This window comes from Dermochelys coriacea, chromosome 27 (genome assembly GCF_009764565.3).
Source record: "Dermochelys coriacea isolate rDerCor1 chromosome 27, rDerCor1.pri.v4, whole genome shotgun sequence".
Taxonomy (NCBI): Eukaryota; Metazoa; Chordata; order Testudines; family Dermochelyidae; genus Dermochelys; species Dermochelys coriacea.
Window position 1 is genome coordinate 3,789,720 of NC_050094.1, and position 20,375 is coordinate 3,810,094.

A 20,375-nucleotide genomic window follows, 5' to 3' on the forward strand; every position below is an offset into this window, starting at 1 on the left:
TGCTGCTTTGGTGGGGGCAGCAGGAGGAGGCTCTGTGGAAGGTTCGAGATCAGTGAGATTCTGGCAGGAACACTAGTGCCGGAGGGGAAATGGGGATTGTTCTGAACAGTTTTTGTCAGTGGTTCTCCAGCTGTGGCGCGAGGACAAACAGGGGTTGGCAAACTATGTCTAAGGAGTCCGCGAAAGGCCGTCGTTCCCACAGAACAGTGGTTTTCAGCCTGTGGTCTGCAGCCCCCTGGGAGTCCGCAAACTCTGTCTAAGCTTTCCAAGGTGGTCAGCACCTCCATTGGAAATGTTTTAGGGGTACACAAATGAAAAAGAGGTAGAAACCCTGGGGTTCCTATCTATGCAATATCTGAATGGAATCTGATGGCACAAAGAAAAGCCAATTCTCCAGTCTGAGAGCTGAATATCAAAGACCCACAGCAAACAATGGCGGGGTGAGAACATCTCAAAGAAAAGCCTGCGAGACAATTTTATCATGGAAAGGGTCAGGCAGCCTAAATAGAGGGGCTGCTACTAGCTCCCCCTACAAATGTCACAGGCAACAGGAATTACATACCACCGGCTCTGTTAGTGTAACATTATCCTTACAGAAGCCAGGCCCAGGCAAAGAGAAGGAGAAATGCCTTTTTGTGATTGCCCCCTGGCTGTACACAGGACAATATCGTCTTTCAATATGGGAGCACATCCTATTCCCCAAATATTAAAGTCCAGTTCTCTTTCCCCCTTAGACAGGCACATGCAGCCCTCTGGGATGTATTTGTGCCATCCTTTCCAATTGAGACTGAGCTTGTAATCTTGACTCTTTGGTGAATCTTTCACACTCTGGCCCTGGGGAAAGCCCCTGCAGCTACAAACTGAATCAGGTGCCTTTAATATCTGCATAAAGGAAAATGAGCTTCCTGCTTTTAAAGTGGACCCACTAAGAGTTCTTGATTCTTTACGATGGATAGGGAGGGTCTGCACGGTCTATGAATTTATTTTTCTTGCATCCTATTTACCCTGTAAGTATCAGGAATGTCAACTCTGGTCTGCCCTGGGGTCTCTGGAAGACTGGCTGGGTCTCTCACACCTTGCTTGACTGGGGATAGACCTTTCACAGAGATCGCCTTTCCCCACAATGTTCATTGGTCCACGGAATTAAACAGATGGTAACAAAACACAAACAAAACAGCAAGAGTGGTAAGGAGTCAGACACGCTATTCCTCCCTCTCTTGGGCCTTGGCTTTTAAAATCAATTTAGTTCAACCCATGCAAGCCGGTAGAGGTGCTTCTGTCAGTCTGAGAGAAGAGTAGATTCTGATTTAACTTCAATTCCTAATTGATTGAACCTAAACTAAAATAACCCTCCTTCACACCACAATAAATGCACCTGCACTGAGGTTTTCACTGGTGTAAGTAAACTGGTTTAAAAACTAAACTTCAGTTGAATTGGTTCACTTTCATGTAGACGTGTGTAATGAGAGCAGCTCTGCCAGCCGGGGCTGGAACCCGAGGGGCTGTTGCTGACGCTGTCCTCCCCAGGGTTAAAGTCAAACCCCACAGCAATGACCGAAGGGCTGGGGAAGGGGACAGAGCCACGGTCCCAGGATCTGGCTGCTCTAAGGATCCACAGGAGCCGTGCGAGGAGCAGCAGCAGGGCAGGCACAAAGAGACAAAACAGCCTCACAAAGAGGTGGGTTTTTGTATTTTGTTTTACACTGAACCTGCTGCTCCAGGCAGGATGGCAGCAAACCCCAGGGGTCCCCACTGCAGCCACTGGTCCCTGCGTGTGACAGACAGCTGGGATCCGGTCTGGAGGATGAGATGGGACAGGCGGTGGGATGTTTGCAGAGCGAACGGGGAGGCATTGGCTGAAGAAGGTGCTAAGGGGGATAGGGCAGCTGGTACGGGGAAGAGCAACAGATGAGATGAGGCTTGTCCATACCACCCCGATCCTGAGGAGTCTGGCTGCTGGTGCGGCGCTCTCGGGATGGGATGGGAGGGGGCTGCCCAGCAGGGGCAGGGGCTTCAGCGGGAATTTTCCATCGTGTCGACATCAGGGGCTTTAAACAAACACAAACATTCCCTGACAGGATCAAAATCAACCCCCCCACACACACCTGGCAGACACCTGTAGACATGGACCCTCCAGAACTCTCCCAACCCCCACAAAGACTCTCCCCTCAGAGTCACCCCCCCTCCCTCAAGAGAGATTTCCTTGTGCCCCACATAAACCCTTCCCCCCAGATGTCTCTCCCCCCACACACATGGTGGGTTCCATGCTCCCATCTCCCTTCCTTTGCCATCTACAACACACACAGACCTCTCCAGCCCATGGACTCGCCCCACCCATAAAGCTGTAGGGATTGGAGTTGTGTGGGTGCATCACACCTACCTGAGCCGCAGGGGGCGCTGTACTCAGCCTCTGTGTGTTCACCTGCAACAGCAAGGGATGTAAGGAATGGAGGAGAGACCCAATGGGGGGATGTGAACCCCCTTCCCTAATCCCACCCAGGCAGAGTCTGTTACCCCAGCGCCAGGGGATCCCTCCTGTAGGTCTAACTCCTAGAAGGGAGTGGGAGGTCGCCCCCAGCTGTCTGAGTGGGGCTGTACACTCTCCCCCATCCCCCATCTCCAAGTGAGTCAGACAGGCCCAGCAATCACCACTGAGTCACCCCTCAAAACGCTCATGGAAACCATCCTGCCAGCTCCTGGGCCCAGCACAAAGGGTTCTGGGGGCATCTGAGGAGCTGGATGGCAGGGTAAATGTGGGGGATGCTGAAGGGGCAGGACTCGGCTGCTCCTGCTGGGACGGCCCCAGTTACACCAGCCACACCCTCCACACTAGCCCGATGAGCACACGGCTCCTGTGTCCCTCGCAGTGAGCCTACCCCAAAGATCGAGCCCGGGAAGGCTCTGACCTGAGTGGGATTTATGGGAATGGGGCACTTGGAACCTGGGGAGATTTCAGTGATCCCACGCCCTGAGTGTGACACAGAGCCCACGAGAACAGCTGTAATGGGGGTGGAGCCAGCACAGGACACGCCCACCCAGCCACTGACTATGCCACAGAGCATTGGGGTGGAGCCAGGACAGGACACCCCCTCTGCAGCCACAGACGGCACCATGGGGCCCACGGGAACAGCTCTACTAGGGTGGGACTCACCTGTCTCATAGTAATCGTACAGCCTCACTGGGGCTGCTCTGAGATTCTTCACAGGGAAATCCTGCTCCAGGGAGAAGGTGAAACTCGCCGCCTCCTTCGTCAGCTACCAAGAGAGCGACAGAGCGAGCGCCTGGGCTGAACATCTGCACTGGCAGCTCTCACCCCCTCCTCCCCGAGGCTCGGACTAGCCCAACCCACTTCCTTCTGCCCCTGCGGCCTGGAGCAGTGAGAAAATGCTCCCCCCGAATCCCTGTTCCACCCCCCTGCAAAATGTGACCCCTTTCATCACACTCAGGGCCAGCTCCAGCCTCCACAACCCTGAGCTCCCCGTCACTCAGTTCACGGCCCTCCCTGGGGTTTAGCTGAGTCTGGTCCCATCTCCCCATCCTTTATGGATTTCACTTGGATTTCAGTGACCCCACGCCAGGTGTGTGACACAGAGCCCACGAGAGCAACTGTAATAGGGGTGGAGCCAGGGCAGGACATGGCCTCCCCGTTCACACCAGGCCCCCCTGGAGCCCCGAGCCACCTGCACTCACCTGGTCCAGATAGAGCGTCACCTGGTCGTTCTGCACCTCCAGCCTCTTCACCAAACGCTGCTTCTCCAGCTAGGAGCAGAGGGAGGAAACGGCTGAGCCAGGAACGGAGGGGCTGGGGCCAGAGTGTCTGCTCTGCTGGGGACTGGGATGGGGCACCAAACGCCCCCATGGCCGAGGGGCCTGGCTGCCACCCCCCATGTCAGTCACAGCTGAGCACTGGGTGTCTGCTGGGGGAGGGGTGAGAGTCTAGACATGGGTGTTCTGTTCTGGGGGAGCTAAGCAGGGTCAGGACCTGCTCAGTGACTGGATGGGAGACCCAGGGCTGCACAGTGACCCGCTGCAGGGGGCAGAGCTCTGCAGGGGGAGCTCCCCCTGGGGGTCAGAGCTGCAATCTGTGTTCTCCTGGGGGTCTGGGCTCTCCCCCCATGGATCAGCCCCTGGTTTCATGCTGTGACTGGCCCGGCCTGTTCTCCTCCCTGGGAAGCTCACCTGCCGCAGGGAGCTCTTGACGGGGGTGTAGCCAGAGGGTAGCTTGGCCTCGATGATGGCCATGTTGGTGACTGAGCGCTCCCCGCTGTACCTGCAACAGGAGCCGTGTGCTGAGGTCGGGGTTTGCTCTGGATACAGACCCCAGGGGATGGAGGGGGAGGGGAGGCCTCCCATCTTCTCAGACCTGCCGGCGTCTCTAATGCCCTCTGTCTTCCCTGGGCTGTGAGCCAGGGCATCTGGGAGCTGCTAACTATCTCAAAGCATCCCCCACGTCAAACCTAAAGCCTAAAGTGTATCATGTTAATTCTCTAAAGCCCTTTTATTCCAGAGAATTAAAAGATTTTCAGTTTGCAGCCCAGGGAGGAGATGACGTTGAGTGGCTTGAAGGTGTCTACTACAAAGGAAAAAGTGATGGTGGCATGGAAGAGGTGAACCTCTCCATGACCCTTGGGTGTATGTAGCGCCAGCAGATCAAGTAGCTGTGCACCAGGATCGCACCCATGTTCTCAGCCACCCCAGGACAGATCGAACGGGCATACTACTCCATTGACACAGGTAATGCTCACCCAATTAGAGCCCAACCTTACCGGGTTGCTCCTCAAGCCAAAATTGCTATAGAACGGGAGATCCAGGACATGCTACAGGTGGGTGTAATCCGCCCCCTAACAGTGCATGGGCATCTCCAGTGGTTCTAGTTCCCAAACCAGATGGGGAGATACGCCTTTGCGTGGACTACCATAAGCTAAATGCTGTAACTCGCCCAGACAACTATCCAATGCCACACACAGATGAACTACTGGAGAAACTGGGACAGGCCCAGTTCATCTCTACCTTAGACTTAACCAAGGGGTACTGGCAGGTACCGCTAGATGAATCCGCCAAGGAAAGGTCAGCCTTCACCACACATGTCGGGCTGTATGAATTTAATGTGCTCCCTTTCGGGCTGTGGAATGCACCCACCACCTTCCAGAAACTTGTAGATGGGCTCCTAGCGGGATTGGGAGAATCTGCAGTCGCCTATCTTGACGATGTGGCTATATTTTCGGATTCCTGAGCAGAACACCTGGAGCATTTCCAGAAGGTCTTCGAGCGCATAAGGGAGGCAGGACTAACTGTTAAGGCTAAAAAAGTGTCAAATAAGCTTAAACAGAGTGACTTACTTACCTTGGACACCAGGTGGGTCAAGGAACTATCAACCCCCTACAGGCCAAAGTGGATGCTATCCAAAAGTGGCCTGTCCCAAAGTCAAAGAAACAGGTCCAATCCTTCTTAGGCTTGGCTGGATATTACAGGCGATTTGTACCGCACTACAGCCAAATCACCGCCCCACTGACAGACCTGACCAAAAAGAACCAGCCAAATGCAGTTCAATGAACTGAAGAGCGTCAGAAGGCTTTTAACTAGCTTAAAGCAACAATCATGTCTGACCCTGTGCTCAGGGCCCCAGACTTTGACAAACCGTTCTTAGTAACCATGATACATCGGGATGGGGGGGTGGGGGAAGGCTTGGTTTGTGCTCTTTGTTTATGTGTTTTCTCAGGAGGCAGAAAGGAACCAGGTCAGACAGAAATCCATCTCCTTCTCAGCATGCTGCCTCCCTCTTTCCTCCTCCCCCAACTCCAAGCACCTAAAGGCCATCTGTCTTTCATGTTCTTTCTGTCTCTCTTCAGCTTCCAATCTGGCTAATTCTAATTTCTTTTGGACCTCACTTTCTGTCATCCTAGCCTTCATGTGCTTAGCTTAGCCTAACCCAAGAGCTAGAAAGACAAAAAAAAAAAAAAACACTTGGGAATTCCCTTGCAGGAAGTTAATTACCCTGCCCTTAGGCAGAGAAAGAAAAACTCCAGCTGCTCTCAGCTTAAAAAAAAAAAAAAAAAAAAAAAAGGAGTCCTTTAAAAAAAACCTCTCTGCTCTCCAAGTAGCCAAAAGGAAAAAAAAAATTGTCCTTTTAAAATCCTAAGCTCTGTGCTTTTGATTCAAAATGATCCCTCCGCACTGCCACCATGTCAGGGTTCCCTCCCCACTCTGAACTCGGGTACAGATTTGGGGACCCGCATGAAAGACCACCTAAGCTTATTTCTACCAGCTTAAGTTAAAATCTTCCCCAAGGCACAAATTCCTTCCTTGCCCTTGGTATTGCTGCCACCACCAAGTGATTTAAACAATCAGGAAGGGTCACTTGAAGCCCTATTTTCCCCAAAATATCCCCCCAAGCCCCTATACCCGCTTTCCTGGGGAGGCTTGAAAATAATATCCCAACCAATTGGTTAGAAAGGGAGCACAGACCCAAACCCCTAGGTCTTAAGGACACTGAAAATCAATCAGGTTATTAAAAGAAGAATTTTATTAAAAAAAAAAAAAAAGATAAAAGAATCACCTCTGTAAAATCAGGATGGAAGGTAACTTTACAGGGTAACAAAAGATTTACAATACAGAGGAATTCCCTCTAGGCAACTTCAAAATTACAAAAACAGGAATACACCTCCCTCTGGCGAAGGGAAAATTCACAAGCTAAAACAAAAGATAACTTAATGCGCCTTACCTTGGTTACTTACACTTTTTGTAAGATTAGAGACTCATTTCGGGATTGTTTGGAGGAGATGGATTTCTGCCTGACCTGGTGCCTCCTGAGAAAACACACAAAGAGCACAAACCAAGCCTCCCCCCCACAAGCTTTTAAATTATCTTCTTTCTCCATTGGTACTTTTGGTCAGGTGCCAACCATGTTATTTGAGCTTCTTAACCCTTTACAGGTAATGGAGGAATTTTAGGCTACCCTTAGCTGTATGGTTATGACAGCCCCACTAGCCCCCAGCCAGCCCTGAGCTCCCCAGGCAAGGGGCCCTGGCCCCAGGAGTGTCTTGGGAGCCGACTGTGTGTTCTAGATCAGCCCTGGGACCAGCTCTTTAGTCCCTGGCACATTTCAAGGGGCCCCCTGCCTCTGCCCCAAGGCCTGTGAGAGGATGGCTCCCCCGGTGATTCCAGCCATGCAGTGGGGTGGCTCTGCCCTGGCCATTTCCCCACTGCCTGGGGCCTGTCCCTGCCCCCGGGAGCTCAGACTCAGATGGGTGGGGGGCTGGGGCTCATACCGGGCGTGCAGGACGAGGCTGAAGTGGGATCTGGCGCTCTCGGTGCACTCCTTCGGCTCCGTCTCCACCCGCAGGTCAAAGGTCACGGCGCTCTTTGGGGGCGGCACGTTGTAGCGCAGAGTCAGCTGGGAGGAAAGCAGGAGGGTTGGGGCAGAGCCTGCTGATCAGCAGATCAGAGCCTGGGCCCAGAGCCCGGCGCCATGGGGCAGTGCCAGGGCACAGCCAGTCACCGCTGGGCCGGCTGGTCCCCAGGGGCCCCTGCACTCACCTGCACAAAGACACAGCCCTCGCCGCTGGCCCGCACCGTGTACTGCCCGGGGATCTCCTGCAGGGCCGCTCGCTGCAGCACCAGCCGATTGGCGTTCTCCACGTGGAATTGCTGCCGGGCCCCGGCTTGGGAGCTCACTGTCACCGACACAGCCCCGCTCGTGCTGTACGTCAGGGCTGCGTATTTGGCCAGGGCCTGCAGGGCCACCACCGTGTCCTGGGGAAGGAGAGTCACCGAGCTGCTGTCACGCTCTGGGGAGAGGAGCCCGGCTCAGACTCACTGCGGCAGCATCGGGACCCGCCGGGGCGCTGACACCGGGACCCCGGCTCCCGGCCCCTGAGGGCAGGGGGCTCTGCACCCAGGACTCCCTCTCCCAGGAAGGGCCCAGCTCAGCTGTGGAGATGCAGCCCCCGGGGGGCTCCTGGCCCCTTCCTGCACCAGGGCCCTGGCGCTGGTTTGCCCCAAGGGCAGGGGTGTTACCTGTGTGGAGGCAAAGCCCCCGTAGGGGTTCTGCTGCTTGCTGAGCCAGCGGACAATCTGGGCGGCAGTCGCCATGTCGGCTGCAGACACATTGGGCAGGGAGAGATAGGCCAGGAGCACGTACGCCGTCATCTCCACCTCCGCCGACGGGGCCTGGTTCCCATAGGGGCTGGGCAGGGCCTTCACCTTCCTCTCCCAGTGGAGCTGTCCCCCTAGGAAAGGGGCCGAGGGAAGTGCAGCCCCATGGCTGCAGTTACAACACAGTGGGTCACCTGTTTGCTTTCCAAAGGGGCCCCAGGGGCTTCCCAGGCCAGAGGGACGCCTGCTCCTCACTGAATGCAGCCACCTCGGGGGCAGGACACGGCAGCTGATTCAGAGCGCACAGGAGGGCTACACAAGTGTAACACGATGCCCCTGCGTGGGTCGTCAGCAGGGATTGAACCCTGGCCCGCTGGCTCGAAACCCCTGAACCGCTGGTATCTGAGCTAAAAGCTGAGCCCAGGTGGGTCACCGGATCCAGACGACCCCTAAGCCTCTGGGGTGCAGCCACTAGAGGGGGGCAGAGATCCCCTGTGTTAGTTTGGGCCCCTGCCCAGAGTCTGACCCAGCCAAAGGGCATGGGGCAGAGCGGATGCTGGGTTAACACCCCCCTCCTGAGTGATCCCTGGGGCCTTGAAGACGGGACCTTCACCCGAGGGCTGTTTCAGGCCAGTGTCCAATGGGCCCTCGGTGCGCCCCTAGGAGCACAGCTCAGTCTGAGCTCAAATGGAGCCGGTGAGAAGCCCTGATGGGGTGCATGGTGCAGACAGGGTCGCACCCAGAGGCCTCCTCCCTGCCCAGCCCCTGCTCCAAGAACTGGTTTATGCCTAGTGCCGCCACTGCTAGAGGGGGGCAGAGAGCCCCTGAGTGAATGTGCAGCCCCCTGGGGGTGGGAGCACGAGGGGAGCACAACCCAGCTGGAGGACAGGGGTTGGAGCTGACATCGGGTTATCACCCCCGTCCAAGGGGTCCTAGGGACCTCGCAGATGGGTCCTGTTACCCAAGGGCTGTTTTACCCCAGTGCCTGGCGGCCCCTCCCCCAGGAGCAGAGCCCCCACCTCTCCTTTCTCTGGGGCAGGACCCAGGTACTGCTCCCAGCACTTCTTACCCGCCTCGGGGCGGGGCAGGAGGCGACACACACAACTTGCGGGCACAGACCAGCTCCAGCCGCCGCGCCAGGGCTTGGAGAGAAGGGACTTTTCATCTGAGCCAAGACAGGACAGAGCTGCCCAGACCATGCAGGGGGGGGACGTCTCCCCAGGGCCCATCAGGAACCGAGCGCGCCAGGCCTCAGCTCCCAGCACGGCTCAGTCTGAGCTCGAATGGAGCCGAGGAGACGTACAGAGATCACTGGGGCGTGTTCATGACGAGTGTGAGGGACCCAGCTTGGGAATCCCAGGCACCACACAGAGGGCTCCTTCAGCTCAGCACCGACGCGGGGCAGCACCACCTCCTGTGTCCCCAGCCATGGTCCCAGTGGGCCTCAGGCCTCCCATGGGACCTCCTGCCCTATGGGGAGCTGACCCCAGGCTGCATAGCTCACACCGGGGGCAGGTCTGAGAGCGGCACAAACCCAAGGGCATTTGTGCAGAGAAAGGCTAGGGGGACTGGAGCTGGGGGATGAGTAGCCTCCCATGGGTCCATGGGGGGCACATGCCGCAGACAAAGGGGCACCCAGACACCCCCTTCCCTGTACAACCCCCTGTCCCAGGGACAGCAGGGCCTAGCCGGCTGCCAGCCCAGTGCACTCCGTTCCCCTCTCAGTACTAGCTGGGCCAAGCAGAGACTCGGGCAGGGACTCCCCCGCTGGGATGTCCCCAACACAGGATGGGTGCTGGGATCCTGCAGCATCTCCCCAGGGCTTGGTTACAACCCATTCCCCTTGGGAGCTGCCTACACAAGGCCCTGCGCCACAGGCTCTGAGCCCACTGGACCCCATCACGATCCTGGCCTCGGGTGCTTTACAGGGCTGGGCGAGACATGGGGCTTTGCCCCTCTAGGTTCTCAGCTCCGATCCCCACAGCCTGGCAGCGACCCAGACTCGTCCCCCTTCACTCTGTGCGCTGGGCTCTGGGAAATGACGGACCGATCTCACTCCAGGTCTGAGGGGACAAGTGTCCCCATTACAGAGCCCAGCGTGTCGGCCCCTCGCTGGCAGCCTCAGCAGAGACCACGGACTGACTGGGCCATGGAGACCCAGCTCCCCTGCCAGGCTGAGAAGGCCCCAGGGCAGGGGTGACACCTGGGTGGGCAGAGCCGTGGGGGGCAGCTGGCCCTGCCATGTCGAGAGGCTGGCAGCGAGGAGAGCACTAGAGCGAGGTGCTGCCGGTACCGGCGCTGACGCTGTGCTGGGCCAGGCTCTGCAGAAGGGCGCCCCGCAGCTCCGTGCTCCCCGCCAGCCCGAAGGCGTAGGCCAGCAGCGCCTGCGTGTAGAGGTCACTGGTGCTCGACTCTCGGAGGCACTGGAGGGCCCTGGTCATCATGGGGTCCTGGGACGGGGGAGACACCGAACAGACTCCCCGTCAGGCTGAGCCGGCCAGAGGAGACACCCTGCGCCTGGGGCCTGCGGACGTCCCCCGGCTACCACCCCATGGGGCCTTAACAATGCTCCACCAGGCAGGCATCTGTCACCTCCCCTGACCCATCCCTCCCCACCACCACCTGTGCCCTGGGCCCATCTATAAACAGCCCACCCAAGCCATGCCCAGAGCCAGAGTTGCAACCGGACCCAGGAACTGACTGAGCTGCTGCATCTTTCTGATGCCCTGACTCCACTGTCCCCATCCCGATCTCTCCCTCACCCGCTTCCCAGGACCAACCCCTCTCCCCACGGCCCCCAACAGCACCCCAAATCCCTCCCTGGTACCAACCCCCCCATCTCACCCCAAATCCCTCCCTGGTACCAACCCCCCCACGACTCCCCCATCTCACAGCAAATCCCTCCCTGGTACCAACCCCCCCATCTCACCCCAAATCCCTCCCTGGTACAAATCCCCCATGACTCCCCCATCTCACCACAAATCCTTCCCTGGCACCAACCCCCCCACAACTCCCCAGGCTCCCCCCAAACCTTTCCCTGGTACCAATCCCATCACAACTCCCCGGCTCCCCCCAAATCCCTCCCTGGTACCAACCCCCCACAACTCCCCCATCTCAACCGAAACCCTGCCCTGGCATCAACCCACCCACAACTCCCCCATCTCACCCCAAAACCTTCCCTGGCACCAACACCCCACCACCCTCATGTCTCACCCCAAACCCTTCCCTGGCACCAAACTCCCACGACTCCCCCGTCTCACCCCAAACCCTTCCCTGGCACCAACCACCCCCACAACTCCCCCGTCTCACCCCAAACACTTGCCTGGCACCAACCCCCCCACAACTCCCTCGTCTCACCCTAAACCTTTCCCTGGCACCAACCCCCCCCCCACGACTCCCCCATCTCAACCCAAACCCTTCCCTGGCACCAAATCCCCACACCAACTCCCCCGTCTCACCCCAAACCCTTCCCTGGTACCAACCCCTGCGCTCCCCTGTCTCACCCCAAACCCTTCCCTGGTACAACCCCCCCCACAACTCCCCCGGCTCCCCCCAAGTCCCTCCCTGGTATCAACCCCCCATGACTCCCCCGTCCACCCCAAACCCTTCCCTGGCACTAACTCCCCCCTCACTGTCACCAACAAACTCCATTCCCCCCTGGCTGTTTGCCCCTCCCCTGGGACAGCAGGGCTTGGCCTCACCGTGAGCGGCTGCCCCAGCTCCAGCAGCGCTGCCGTGATGTAAGCCGAGAGAGAGAGCTCGTCCACCACGCCACCCTGAGGGGGATGGAGACACCGGGAGCCGGCTCAGACCGAACTGCGGGCCACCTTGCCAGGAACAGGTGAGCCGCTGCCCAGCACAAGCCCATTGGGCCAGAACAAAACCGGCTCCAGCGCTCCGAGTGGCTGGTTTGGGTCCTGCCTCCTGCTGGGACCTGTCAGGCCCTCTGGGTCCCGAGCAGCTGCCCCCAGTCATAGAAGTCAGGGAGGCCACACTGTGGCAGTGAGTTCCACAGCTTTGTTACAGGGAGAGGCAGTGCCAGTAGCTGCTCCATTGTCAAGGCTGTATAAAATTTCAGTATAAAATCATATCGGAGCCCTCCTGGAATCAGAGGCTGGTAAAGTGGTTTGAACTGACATGTGCCAGATTTCCTGTGAAGACCAGGGGCTGTTTCTGCAGAGGCTGAGGGATTCGCCCCTTGCTGGGCGAATTCCTGCTCATTAAATAGTCCCCCCGTGCGTTTGATTAAGATTTGTCTCCTTCTAGCTCCCAAACGGCCGGGTACAGCCCCGGCCCCTCCCATACTGTCCCAGATCCCTGCAAACTCCAGGGCAATGGCAGGAATTAGGCTGTGACTCGAGCTGGGTGGGAATTTCCTGCTGAAATGATTTCTCCATAGACGATGCAGTTTCCACAAAACCAAAACTTTGCGAGAAAAAGTTACTTTGCTAAAACATTTTGATTTCTGTTGGGAAAATGGAAAGGCAATATTCTGCTGTGGGTCGGTGGGGCCCAAATCGCAGCCTCTCGGGTTGGCAACCTGAACCGAAACCTTCCACAGCAAACCGGTTCAACATTCAGCTGCACCAGCCTTGTGCCCCCGTTCCCCCATGGATTTGGGGTCCTTTGGATTACATCTCCCATGATGCACTGCAGCCGCCCTTCTGACTGAGCCACATGGGGAGTTGTGGGAGTCACATGACTTCAGGGCTGGGCTGGGTCCTGCCCATCAGGCTCTCCATGCTATGCAATGAGTGCAGGGTCTGCTCAGTGCCTGCAGGGAGACTGGGTTGTACAGGAGCCAGGGGTGGTTGGGCCAGGGCTGCTCCCTTGTTCGGTGCAATAACCTGCTGCCTCGGCCATTCAAGCCATTCAGCCGTTGCTAAAAACCCAGGGAAATCCCCCAAACCAAACCGGGTAACAACAACCAGCTGCCATGAAGGGCCCCCATCCCCTTCCCCAACTTGTCCCCTCTTCCCCCATCCCCCTATCCTCCCACCTGCAGGGCATTGTTGAACAGCTTCCCCACACTGCGGAAGCAGCCGCTCTTCAGCTGGTGACGCTGCAGCCACCTTAGGGCATCCTCTAGGTTCTTCTCGTCGATGGAGATGTAGGGTCTGGCCTGGCCAAAGGACTTGAGAACAAAGGCCGTCAGCCTGGGCAGGGAGAGACCCCGTTAGAGGGACACTCTGCCGGTGATGCTGCAGGCCAGGAGGGAGGTGCGTGGGGGATGGGGTTGGCGGTCAGCATTGTCAGAGGTGAGCAGAGCTGTCAGGGGAGCCCAGGACAGGAATGGGGGGCATTTGGAGTGAGTAAGTGGGGCAGAGCTGTGTGGGGAGCAGGACTGGAATAGCAGTGGGCCTGGGGGTCAGGCTGCAGCCCGGTAGGTCCTGCCCACCCAGAGTCCTGACTCGCCCGCTGTGCGGCCCCTCACCAGGTGTTGCCCACGGCGTCGCTCTCCCCAAAGGCGCTGTAAGAGCCATCGTTGTGCTTATACAGCAGCTCGCGCTGGTAGCCTGCGGGGACAGGAGAGAGACAGCGAGTCCTGCATCCGCTCACCCCCAGGGGCTAGAATCCACCCCCAGCCTGTGCCCCATGGGGCCCGCTAGCCCTCCCCTCCCCCACGACCCTGAGACTCAAAGATTCCAGGGGTAGGTTTGAATAGGGGAATGGAGTTAAGGCTGAATAGTGCCCTTATCCCCCAAAACCCACCAGTGCCCGACCTGGGGCTAGATCCCAACCAGCGCCCCCTAGAGGGGAAAGGGCTCCTCTCCCATTCCCTGAACCGTGAGTCAAACAGTCCTTATGACCTAGGGCTTGGAATTGGTGCCCCAGATATGAAAGGCCAAGGATCACATTCCCTAGCCCCCAGAGCCAGCCAGGATGCTGATCTGGGGCTGGATTGGATCCCGGGCCCCAAAGGTGGCATGGAGACGTCCCTCACATGGCTCCGCCATGCTCTGGGAGCGCAGGGGCGGGAGGACACTCACCGCTCTGGAGGAATCCCTGGGCCTTGTGTTTGATCTCCGGGCTCAGCTGCCCGCTCTTCTCCAGGTACTGCTGGATGTAGATGTTGGGAGCGAACCGGACCATGTTCTGCTCTCCGCAGCCGTAGGGCATGGCCAACAGGCGGTCTATGTTCTGCAGAGCCGTGCCCATTATGTCTCCTGGCACCAAGGGAGTCGGGGGAGCAGAAAATTACCAGGCTGCAAAACAGCTGCCCTGTCCCTAGCACCATGTCTGTGGAGCCCTGGCTCATGGGGGCCCAGAGCCCCCAGTTCAATTCCGATCTGGTGGGGTTACGTGGATATGTGGGGCTGAATGGCCAAGATGACAATGCCCTGGCACAGCTTCATGGCATCACCACAAGAGTCTATTGCCCCTTGCTGGGGATGAGGCCCTGGAGCACAGACTGCAGGGACCAGTCCTGCCCCCGACCCCAGGCACCCACTAGACCTCATTGGTCTTTTCCATCCGTGATGCCCCAGCCTCTCTGATCAGACGGGCTGGTTGGAAAAGGGCACCGTGCCCTGACAGGGAGGGGGCATGGGAATTCCTTACCCAGGACAGTCACGTGGGCCCGCTCGGACCCCGCCAGGACATTCGCAGGCAGCTGCAAGGAGATTTCTTCGGATGCTGCGTAACATGAAGGCGAAGACACACAGTTAAAGGTCTCTTGGGAACCTGCCCCTGCCTCCAGCCATTGCATTCCTCACCTCTCGCCCAGTCACAGCCCCTTCTCAATCCCAAACTCCCCCCACCATGGCACAAACGTGCCCTTGAGGGTGAGGACTGGGGGTTCACAGTGTGGGGTCCTGCCTGTGGGACTTGGTCCTTCTCCTGGCCCCAGAGAGCTGGTGTGACGAGGTCTGCAGGGAGCAGCATACACACGGGGGCCAGGTTGAAGGGGAGAGGAGCTGGCGTAACAGGGGTCCAGTGAGACTCAGGAGCAGGAGCCGGATGTGCTCGAACCTTCGGCCCATGGCAGACAGGTCCATAACTGCCCACTGCGGGGTGCATCTTCCCCAGGCAGCTGGGCCTGGACCCTGTCCCAGGCCAGACATTGGTCTGGATGCCTCCTGGTCCGGTCCGGCCTGGCAGCTCCTGAGCCCTGAGCTGAGCCTTCCAGCCATCCATCACTGACGTGCCACAGCCAAGAGATGGCTCGGGCATCTCCCTGCGTTAGTGACACCCACTGACCCCCGGATAGGCGCTGGGATCCTACCTTCCTGGCAGAGCAGGGAGCTGTGCGCCTTCTCCTCCAGGATCCCCCCCGGCTGATGGGAAGGAGCATCAGACAGAAGGTCAGGATGAGGGACCGTGCACGTCATAGCCTGACAGGGCCTGCTAGGTCAGCCAGTGCCCGTAGCCAGGGCAGGATCATCCCCTACAGCCCATGCTGTGGGGCTCAGGCACATCCAGCTGCCAGCACCACAGCGATGGGGCTCCCGTCCCTTCCTTGGGGAGACGGTTCCCAGCCCAGCAGATCTTGCCGCTTTCTCCTCTTCAGCGCGGCACTTCCTTCTGCTAGTTCCCTCCCGTCGAGCCCTCCCGTGTGTCACACTCAGCCACCCCCCTTGGGGCTAACCCCTGCCTCTGTATGCCCCAGGACTCTCCTGCCAGCTCCCTGATCTCGCTGTGATGGGGCCGTGTGACGGGGCTGTGCAGGTCAGGGTCCGGGACATGGACGGCGTAGTGCTGGGACATTATTTTCTGTGGCAGGACAAAGAACAGTCACAAGTGCAGACTTGGCCCACGGCTACCAGGGGGTGAGACCCAGGCACGGGATCTGTGCTCTGCCCAGAGGCCCTGACCAGACACTGACCTGGACCAGCAGGGGCTTTATCACGGTGTCCACTCGCCCCTGGACCGGCACCACGGCCAGTTCGTTGCCGCACAGCTCCTCTGTGCGCAGAGCCTCGGTGCTGATGGTGAAGTTCACCTCTCCTGCCGAACAAGGCGTGAGATGCCCCTGTTAGACAGACCAACGCCCCTGCCCGAGGGAGACAGAACCCCGGGTTGAAGCAGAGAGAACTCCGGGTCTGAGGGCAGGAGGATACTTGAAGGAGTAGGGTGGTGAAGAAGGGAGAGAAAAGCAGAAAAAGAAAGAAAATGGAGAGAGAGAGAATGGGGGAGAAAAGGAAGAGAAGGCCAGAGGGGAAGGAAAGGACGGAGGGAAGTGGTGACTGTGGGAAATGGCAAGCAGGCTGTAAGGGGTTTCACTGTTGGGATGTCCTCTCAGCCCCTTCAATCCAGCAGCTCTTCTTATTCCCTCCCCTTGCACCACGCCCTCAGCGACCCTGTCCGGCGCCCTCCTTCTCACTCCGAGAACAGAGCCTCCAATGCCCCTTACCCGTCTGTCCCCCCATGGAGAGCCTCCAAAGGCCCCTCCCTGCCTCCCTTGTGTGAAGGCTCCAACACCCCTCGAGAAGGCTCTCTGCCCCCCACTGTGCAGAGCCCCTCTCCCCTTCCCTGCTCCTCCCCTCCGGCACAGAGCCCCCAGCGCCCCTTACCCAGGCTGCTCGCCGTCACCTCCCACTGGAAGGTTTTCCCTTCGTCTGCACAGAGGCAGCTGGTGTAGGCGCCGTCCTCACTTGCCTGCACCTGGAACTGCGCAGACTCCGCCAGTGTCAGCCGCACCTGTGGGGCCCAACATGAGAGCCCCCTTAGGGCTGTGGGGGATGCGCCAGCTCCAGCCCAAGAGGTGGCCCCTCTGGGGATCAGGCCAGGTCCCACTCACTGTGATGTGTTGACCCCAGTGGTCACAGGGTTACTGTGGGGCATCCAGGTCACAGACGGTGACTGCCAGTGCCACTTGCCAGCTTGCACCACTGCCCAGCTCCCCAGGTCACCGGCCCCAGCAGCTCAGCCCCGGGCGGCGCTCACCTTGATGCACTGCTGCAGGTAGTTGAAGACGGTGGCCTTCACGGCGAAGGCCTCTCCCCGGATCACGGAGTACGGCAAGGCCAGCTCCACAAAGAAGGGTTTGAAGGCCGTGAAGGTGGCCGTGGGGGAGAGCCCAAAGCCCACCTCTGCCGTGCAGAACATCCCAGCTTTCCACTCCGTGATGGTGTCAGGCACCGAGAGTGGGACGTCCTTGGAGCCACCCTCACTGGGCCGGGACAGACACAAAGCAATTTTAGACAAACGTGCAACTCAGGTTTCTCTGTCTGTCCTCCCACCTCAGCCTCTGGATGGCAGCTGTATGTTGCACAGTAATATCGAATCCCAGGGAGTGTCCCTTGTGTACAATGGTGTCTCCACATTAAAAGAATTTACACACAGGCATCCTCCAAATTCATGTCCCCGTCCCAGAGAATTGTGACTTTGATGTGCTGGCGCGGCATGAGTGTTCCCATGATCCTGAGAGCAATGCTGTCAGGAGTCTCATCCTCGTGGCAGAGTCACCCAAGGTGGCAAGGTTGAAGGTGAGGTTCCAGATGAACAGCAGTCTAACCCCCGCCCCCCAAGTCCTTAATAGCAGAGCAGGTGGATGAGGGAGAATAACTGAACACTAGGAGGGGGGCTGGGGATCACTTATTGGACCAACTGAGCTGCTGGGACTGATTGGTAACTCCCCGCTAGCAGGGGATAGCTAGCAGCTTGCAACCAAGCTGAAGAGAAAGCAGGGAGGTCAAAAGCAGATGTAACTGATAGAAGACTGGTCAGGTATGCTAGGAAGAGAGCCCTTGTGCACTGGGCCAGGACCTGGTGAAAAGGGAGGGCCTGGTCCCACTGCCTTCCCCTCTGCCCATTCATTTGGGGAACAATGTACCACTGTTTGACGGCTTGGCACCATCAGAGAAGCCCATCTCAGGACTTTCGGGGTAGGAAAAACTGTTGAGCCATGACCTGTCCACTAGGCCTGCTGGCCTCCAAGTGAAAGCCACTACCAACGTCTATTGTCATTAAATGATTGCTGTCTGGCCTGCCCTGTTGTCTGACCTCCCATCATTTTCTGCAAATGTGAAAATTCAAACAGCTAAAGATAAAATAAAATCATTGCTTAAAACCCATAATTCTGTGCAACTGTGAACATTTAAATTGATAAAAATTGAAAAAAAAAAAGCTTAAAAATAAACAGCGATATTATCTATCAAAATTATAATTATAAAAAATTAAATTTGAATTCTGCCAAGCTTAGACACAGGACTCAGTTCTGCCCTTGATAAGGCCCCTTTGGGCTACTACAGGAGCACACAGAGGGCTTAAAGCAGCCCTAAGTCAGCATGGAAGTGTGTTTGCTGGCTAGCACAAAGGTGTGTCTCCTCCAAGCGGGGGGCTGAATCTCCCTTCAGTGTGCCCTAGGAATGTGGAGGCCAGAAATGTGATGCAATGCCATCGCTGCCCCCCTTCCTCAGGTGTGCCAGTCTTTGTATCCCACTGCTCCTTCTCTGTCCCTGTTGTCTGGAGCCCTTATCTGGGGTTAACTCAGGATATTTGGATTCAGCACAGAAGCAGCAAGGGAAGTGTTTAGAGCAGAGGTCCCAAAGCTGTGGGGCCCACCCCCCTAAGGGGGCATGGAGGAATGTTTGGGGGAGGAGGGGTGCGGCTGGCCCAGGCCAGCCCCCATGGGAGTGGGGGAGCACCATCAGCCCTGTCCCACACCCAGCTCTCTTCCAGCCCCGCCACCAGCCTCGGCACGGCTCTGCACCCGGCTGAGGGACCTGGCTGCCACCCCTAGCTGCGGACCCCAGCCCCGCCCTCAGCCTTGGCGCCCTGGCCACCGCTTTGTTCCCAGCCCGGGGTGGAGGGTGGGTGCAGGGGTGAGGCCAGGAGCAGAGTCGCACCTGGCTGCAGGCCTGGCTGCCTGCCTCCACCCGCAGCCTCAGCCCCTGGCCACAGCTCTGGCCCTGGCCCTGCTCCTGGCCCCAGCCCCACCCCCAGCTGCAGCCTCAGCCTCAGCCCCCTTACCCCCGTTTGCAGCTCCCACTCCCTGGAGCGCGGCCCCACTCCTGATCCCAGCTCCAGAGTGGGGGCAAGGGGAAGAGGGGGCACAACCTTCAAAAGTTTGGGGACCACTGCTTTAGAGGGCCAGGCATGGAGGCTGCTCCATAGGGAAGGTCTGCAGGAGCTCCTCACTCACCCCACGGGGACCAGGTCCCACAGCCACGTCTCTGGGAAGTAGGCACGTGGCGCTGGCTCCGACTCGGCGCTGGGCTCTGGCTCAGGCAGGGCGTTACCTAATCCCCCATGTCCGACGCGTAGGTTCTCCCTCGAAATCCCGCCTTTATACGAAGAGTCTAGAAAAGTGCGACAGGGAGGAGCAAGGCTTGTCACCGCACACAGGCAGCTTCAGGCACATCCAGGCCCTTCCCCGCCCGCATCTCTACGGGCACAGAGGCCTTTCCCCCACCCCAACCCTGCCACCTGCAACAATGCCCCTCCCCGTCACAAAACACCACTAGGCACACTGCCCCCCTCCACATTCACCCCCACCAAGAGCCCTCCTCCCCACGGCGTGAGACACGGCAACGCCCGCCCCTCCCGCACAGCAACGCCCCGCCCCCCCACGGCGTGAGACACGGCAACGCCCGCCCCAATCGCACACCAACGTCCCGCCCCCCCACGGCGTGAGACACGGCTACGCTCGCCCCTCACACACACCAACGCCCCGCCCCCCACGGCGTGAGACACGGCAACGCCCGCCCCAATCGCACACCAACGTCCCGGCCCCCCACGGCGTGAGACACGGCTACGCTCGCCCCTCACACACACCAACGCCCCGCCCCCCCACGGCGTGAGACACGGCAACGCCCGCCCCAATCGCACACCAACGTCCCGGCCCCCCACGGCGTGAGACACGGCTACGCTCGCCCCTCACACACACCAACGCCCCGCCCCCCCACGGCGTGAGACACGGCTACGCTCGCCCCTCACACACAGCAACACCACTCCCACCTACGGCGTGAGACACGGCAACGCCCGCCCCAATCGCACACCAACGTCCCGCCCCCCCACAGCGTGAGACACGGCAACGCCCGCCCCAATCGCACACCAACGTCCCGGCCCCCCACGGCGTGAGACACGGCAACGCCCGCCCCTCCCGCACAGCAACGCCCCGCCCCCCCACGGCGTGAGACACGGCAACGCCCGCCCCAATCGCACACCAACGTCCCGGCCCCCCACGGCGTGAGACACGGCTACGCTCGCCCCTCACACACAGCAACGCCCCGCCCCCCCACGGCGTGAGACACGGCTACGCTCGCCCCTCACACACAGCAACACCGCTCCCCCCCACGGCGTGAGACACGGCAACGCCCGCCCCTCACACACACCAA

General features: G+C 58.8%; 1 protein-coding gene across 1 annotated transcript in view; it reads right to left on the bottom strand.

Moving 5' to 3' along the window:
* Nucleotides 1–451: 451 nt before the first annotated feature.
* LOC119848951 (alpha-2-macroglobulin-like protein 1) overlaps nt 452–20,375 on the bottom strand; it is an 83,173-nt gene continuing 63,249 nt past the window's right edge. The window contains exons 18-36 of the mRNA XM_038385410.1: nt 19,181–19,337; nt 16,981–17,206; nt 16,608–16,734; nt 15,920–16,041; nt 15,320–15,371; nt 14,656–14,730; nt 14,085–14,261; nt 13,529–13,610; nt 13,094–13,250; nt 11,796–11,870; nt 10,388–10,544; nt 8,017–8,228; nt 7,537–7,752; nt 7,269–7,393; nt 4,180–4,270; nt 3,691–3,759; nt 3,152–3,254; nt 2,381–2,422; nt 452–2,048 (exon numbers count right to left, since the gene is read on the bottom strand). Coding sequence (XP_038241338.1) covers nt 2,014–2,048; nt 2,381–2,422; nt 3,152–3,254; nt 3,691–3,759; nt 4,180–4,270; nt 7,269–7,393; nt 7,537–7,752; nt 8,017–8,228; nt 10,388–10,544; nt 11,796–11,870; nt 13,094–13,250; nt 13,529–13,610; nt 14,085–14,261; nt 14,656–14,730; nt 15,320–15,371; nt 15,920–16,041; nt 16,608–16,734; nt 16,981–17,206; nt 19,181–19,337 — 2,300 coding nt within the window. The 3' untranslated portion in view covers nt 452–2,013. The remainder of the gene's footprint in view (nt 2,049–2,380; nt 2,423–3,151; nt 3,255–3,690; nt 3,760–4,179; nt 4,271–7,268; nt 7,394–7,536; nt 7,753–8,016; nt 8,229–10,387; nt 10,545–11,795; nt 11,871–13,093; nt 13,251–13,528; nt 13,611–14,084; nt 14,262–14,655; nt 14,731–15,319; nt 15,372–15,919; nt 16,042–16,607; nt 16,735–16,980; nt 17,207–19,180; nt 19,338–20,375) is intronic.